This window comes from Hyaena hyaena, unplaced genomic scaffold, assembly GCF_003009895.1.
Source record: "Hyaena hyaena isolate Hyena2069 unplaced genomic scaffold, ASM300989v1 scaffold_1927, whole genome shotgun sequence".
Classification (NCBI taxonomy): Eukaryota; Metazoa; Chordata; class Mammalia; order Carnivora; family Hyaenidae; genus Hyaena; species Hyaena hyaena.
In genome coordinates this window covers 23,874-29,437 of record NW_024082561.1, presented here as the reverse complement: position 1 = coordinate 29,437, position 5,564 = coordinate 23,874, and the positions used below count along the sequence as shown (strand labels likewise).

At 44.9% G+C, this 5,564-nt stretch overlaps 1 gene segment (V, D, J or C); it reads left to right on the top strand.

The window, feature by feature from the left end:
• Window positions 1–1,433: 1,433 nt before the first annotated feature.
• On the top strand, window positions 1,434–2,117 carry LOC120226972. The segment is given in 2 exon segments: window positions 1,434–1,492; window positions 1,699–2,117. Coding segments are annotated over 2 exon segments (468 nt in total).
• The last annotated feature ends 3,447 nt before the right edge of the window (window positions 2,118–5,564 follow it).

Below are 5,564 nucleotides of genomic sequence, written 5' to 3'. Positions count from 1 at the left end.
AACTGAGGGATCATAATCTGAGCCAAAGTCTGATGCTCAAATGACTAGCCACCCAGGTGCCCTGGAGCTAAATTTTCTTGATAGAACCTAGAGTTAATTAATTGGCTAATTTCACACAAAATGGAAGTATTGAACTGAAAACTAGAATGACTAAAATTGAGGATTCAGATTTCCTGTATCTCAAATTAGGGTCCCTCTTTCTTCCCAAAGTGAGTAAGTTCTGAGCTTGTGTCCCATCTCTCTGGCCCTCAACACAGCCCCAAAACCGAGCTCAAGGGCTTGCAGAATCCTTACAGAGATGCAGGAAAAAATGACTTTGGAGTCCCAATAATTTTGGTCAGAGATTTTATAAAACATTTGGTCCAAAGTTCTCCATTTTCTTCTTGTGCCTTCTATTCCTTTCCCCCATCCCGCCCTCCATCCCTCCATTCCTCTTTTCCTTCCTTCCTCTGTTGCGGACGAAATGACACAAAGGACAAGACACACAAAAGACAGACACAGACACAACTCCGGCCGGAGGAACAATTCTTCGCAAGCCCCTCTTGCGGTTTATTTTATACCCCGGTAACTGGATACAAACTGAAATCTACAAGATGCATTCCTTTACCAATTAAGGGCAAGTAGCCAAACACATTTCAAGGACAGGGGGGAGCAAAGGGAGGAAGCGACCACAACATGTTTACTAAGAGCCTGCCCACAATTCCAGCCTCCTCCTTACTTCTAAGGAGGGCATGTTCCCTCGTTTGTGAGCGGACCATTAAACTTGGATATTGTGTGCAGGCCTCCTGGCAGAGCATCCTGTTTGCAGGCATGCTTTGCCCAGGCAGGGAGCCCCGTGTGCAGGCACATCCCCACGTCCCTAACCACGCTTTCCTGTGGTCACTGTCAGGCTCCTGCATCCTCCCTTCCTTTCTTCTTCCTCTCCACGCTTTCTCCATTCCTACTTTCCATCCTCGCTCCTTTCCTCCCTCCCTCGCTTCCTTCCTTCCTTCCTTCCTTCCTTCCATCCATTGTTTGTTTATTGTTTCCCAACATATTTTATAATTTCACCAGGATTATAGATATGAAGAGCCTAGCTCATCATATCTGGAACTCAACCCATTTAACTACATACTTGAATTTCCAATAGAAGCAGTTTGTCATTTTAGAACTTGTAGCAGTTTGTCATTTTAGAACTTCTAAGTTATTCTAAGAGTTTCTATGTTGACTTCTGTGTTTCTAGCACTACAACTATCTTTTTGGTAATATTTTTGGCTCTCTAAATTTACATTAGATACTTTCATAACCCACTGCTCATGCAGTTTGCTTCTTTACTTACCAGGTGCTTTGCATAGGACCCCCCACCCCCAATCCCTCGCTGAGGCCCAGAGCAGCTGCTCAGGTTTGATAAAAGGGGCCTTTTCCATGTAAGCTAAGCTGCATCAGGCAGGCTGGGACAGCAAGATGGTGTCACAGAGGCAGGTCCTCATATCCTTGTTGCTATGGGTCTCAGGTGAGAAATTTCAAATTTGCCACATGCCTTTTGGAGTAGTATCAATTTAGAGTTAAAAACTTTTTTAAAGATATAATGAGAAATACTGGTTATTTCCAATATAACCCCAATTATACGCTGGCATGTATACCACTTCTCAAACACCATATTTCAGGGTGTCTGTCCTAAAGTGAGTATGTATCATCATTACCTCCTCGTGATTGCAGGTGCCTGCGGGGCGATCACGATGACGCAGTCTCCAGCCTCCCTGGCTGGGTCTCTGGGCCAGCGGGTCACCATGAACTGCAGGGCCAGTCAGAGTGTTTACAGCAATGTAGCCTGGTACCAACAGAAACCAGGACAGCGTCCTAAGCTGCTCATCTACAAGGTATCCAACCGGGAATCTGGAGTCCCCGACCAATTCAGTGGCAGTGGGTCTGGGACAGATTTCACCCTCACCATCAGCAACCTCCAGGCTGAAGACGTGGTGACTTATTACTGTCAGCACGGTTATAGCACTCCTCCCACAGTGCTTCAGCCTCGTACACAAACCTCCTCCCCAGGGCCCTGGGTCAGAGAGGCTTCTCTGCACCTGCTGCTGCCTCCCTGCTCAGCCCTGAACGCACACGTTCCTGGGTCTGCCTGAGAAGCCACCTCTCCCGACTTATTCATTACAGGCTTATTTAAGGCCCGGGTAAAATTAAGGGGGTCATTTTTTCTGGATTCTAAAAAGGGTGGGAGATTAGTGAACACAAATTCCATAAAGATGTCTTAGGGAGGCTGTCAGGAGTTTTTGTGTCACAGGACCTGGTGTGTTTTGCACGGACAGATGGCATAGTTGAGCCAGTAAGGTTCGTCTCCACTCTTGGCGAAGGGTCAGGTGAATTTCACACCCTGATGGATGAATTCTCTCTTTCCTGTGCCTCCTTGACTCTGGAGCATTTCTCTTGTAATTCCTTTATCTCTTAGTCTCCTTTCTTCATCCACAGTCACCTTCCATTCTGGACCTTCCCGATATTAAACCTTTGACCTCTCAGATTCAGAACCTCCTATGTGGAAGGTAGCATCCGTCTGTCACTTTTTCCTTTGTGGACCCTACTTTCCAGCTTTTCTGCCCAACGTACCTGACGTTCACTTCTGCTCTATCTCCTTTTGTACTTTCCTTTTCACTCTCCATTTTTTCTAGGTGTACCTTGTCACAAAGGCAACTCTCTAATTCTTTCATCTCACCACTCTAGAAATATGGGCTAGTGTTCCTCAGCACGTGTTGTCACCATTTTCACCTCTTTTTAAAAAGTCTTCCCTTGGGCATTCAGGTCTAATCTTGTGACTGAAGGGACTCACGGCTCTAAGTGTTCCATAAGTTGGTCCTGTGGAAAATATTTAATTAATATGCCCATTTCAGTATAAAAACAGGAAAAATCCCAAGAATTTTAGTGTGCTTTCTTCACTTCCTTCTGAGATACATGGGCTGACGGCATTTAGCTTCAGGAAAGGCCACAGCAACCTGGTCAGTGTACTCTGAACACTCTTACCTACAAAACAGTTTCTCATAATGATTAGAAATATTGTTAAAGTATCAATATTAAGGAATCCATATCATTCATTCCAGATATGTTTTCAGAGTGCTTACTATGTGTCAAGAACAAAGAATATCTGCTTTCACTCCAGCTGTGAGGGACAGATAATAAATATCTGTATCAGTGAACACTTACTATGTTGTTTTCGAAGTGCTATAAAGAAAAATGAAGGGATTCAAAGCTTGCTGGGGTAAGAGTGAGTAGAAATTTAATATCGGATGATGAATTGATTAGCTATTGTCATGTAATAAATCACCACCAAAATGTAGTGGCTTAGAATGGTAGCGTTTTTATTGCTCTCATGTTTATTAGTTGGCTGGGCAGTTCTGTTAATATGATCCGGGCCTGATTGATCTTCATTGGCCTTGGCTGGTTTGCTCGTGTATTTAAACTTAGCTGACAGTTCAACTAGGTGCTTTTGTTACAGAAAGGATCACATTACTTTCCTCTTTTTCACATTGCTATGGTTGGCTGACTATCAGCTGTGGCCGTCTGGGCTACTGAGCCTCATGTCTCTCATTGTGTGGAAAACTAATCCCAACCTTCAGTGACAGGTGGCAGGGCCTCAAGTGAGAAAGTAAAAGCACACGAGGCATCTTGAAGCCTCACCTTAGTACCGACACAATTCCCCATCTGATGCGTTCTAATGATCGATGCAGTTGATCCTGTTGAAGAAGAGGGTAAATAGATCCCAGCTCTTGATAGAAGGAGCTGCAAGGTTATATGGCAAAAGGCATGGGTTGAGGGAGGGATAACGAATGGAGGATCTGTATTTGCAATCAGTCTACTCTAGAGGATCATAGAGGGCTGCACTGAGAAGATGTGACTTAATCAATGTTTTAATGTGGTGAGGAAAGGAACCATAGAAGCACTTTCAGGCAGTAGAGTTGTAGTTGGTTGTAAGTAGAGGAAACAGCACATTTCTGAGGCAGGAATGTGATCAGCACATTGGGGAAGTAGCAGGTAGCCAATGTTGCCAAAGTGGAGAGTAGTGGAAACGAGATCAAAGAAATCACAAGGAGGTCATCGTGTATAGGACTCTGTAGGCTTCTCTAAGGATTTGGCGTTTACTTTGAATGATGTGGTAAGTAGGAGAGTTTTGAATAGAGCAGGGCATACTTTGGTACATAGTTTAACAGGATCTCTCTGGGAGTCCACACTGGAAAGATAACAGTTGGGAGGCCGTTGCTATTATCCAGGCTAAAGAGGATACCACCTTGGGACTGTGGCAGTGGCAGTGGAGGAGGGGAGGAGTGATGTATTTTGAAGACAGAGATAACAATATGCTGATGGTTTTGACTAGAAGTGTCAGAGAAACAGGGTCAGGGTACTCTAGAGTTTCTCTCTGAGTACTAGAAGGGTGAAGTTCTCATCTGTACCAGTAGAGAAGGCTGTGGGAGACAGGATTTGCTGAAGAAGATCAGGAATTTGGTGGACATTTTAATGAGGGTTGCCTAGATGAGAGGCCCAGGGGCTGAGCTCTGAAGCAGGAGAGATAAACAGGAACCAGAAAAGGAGTCTGTAAAGGAGCAGAGGGATGAAGACCAGCAAGATGGTGTGATGCCCTGGAATCCAGAGCAAAAGGTAATCAAGGATGAAATTGTCATCAGTACGTTAAATGCTGCTGATGGGTGAGTGAGATGAGGACTGGCATGTGGCCATTGGACTTGGCAATGTGGAGATCACTGGTGACCTTGAGAAGAGAGGTTTCAATGAGATGGTGGAGGTAAGCCTTTGAATGTAGAATGCTGAAGAAGGATGTGGGGCTCCAACTTGGGAGATCATGACCTGAGCAGAAATAGACGATCAACTAACTGAGCAACTCAGGCGCCCCAGTTTTAGGGAAGAGTTTAAATGAGTGTGTGAGTATGTGTGAGTGTGCTTAGAGAGAGAGAGGGAAGATTGCGTTTACTGCTGTAATTTAGAACCTAAGTTGGATCCATTAGTGCCTTTGACGTTTTGGGGGTGGAGATGACAGGTGTGGCAGAAGACAGGGACACGGCCACCTGAGCTTATCTCTGCTTCAAAGTAAGGTCTTCGGCTCAGCTGCACAATCTCATGGAAAGCTCTTAAAGTCTCTCCTGTATCAAGTGTGTAAGTTACATCCTAGCAAACAGAGAAAGGAGACCAGTGTGCATTTGCATACCGAAACTCTATAGGTACCAATGGGTCACAGAGTTCCACATACTGAACATTTCGACTGATGGCTTTGGAGGATTTTGTAATAGAGGATATCACCGTGAGAGGTGCAGGATCATCTTGTTGACAGAAATAATATCCACATCTTCGGTTTTCACCTTATCAACTCTCAGGGTGAATCTGCTCTCTACCCACTGCCACTGAACGAGGATGAAATCCCAGAGATAAGAGTGGGGACTCATTAAAGAATACATGTTGGAGCTTGTCCTGGTTCATGATGATGCGGGTGTATATCATCATCAATGTCTTGGCTTGGCTGGCTTTGCTGTCGATGGTGACTCTGTTTCCTGGAGCCACTGACATGTTGGAGACCT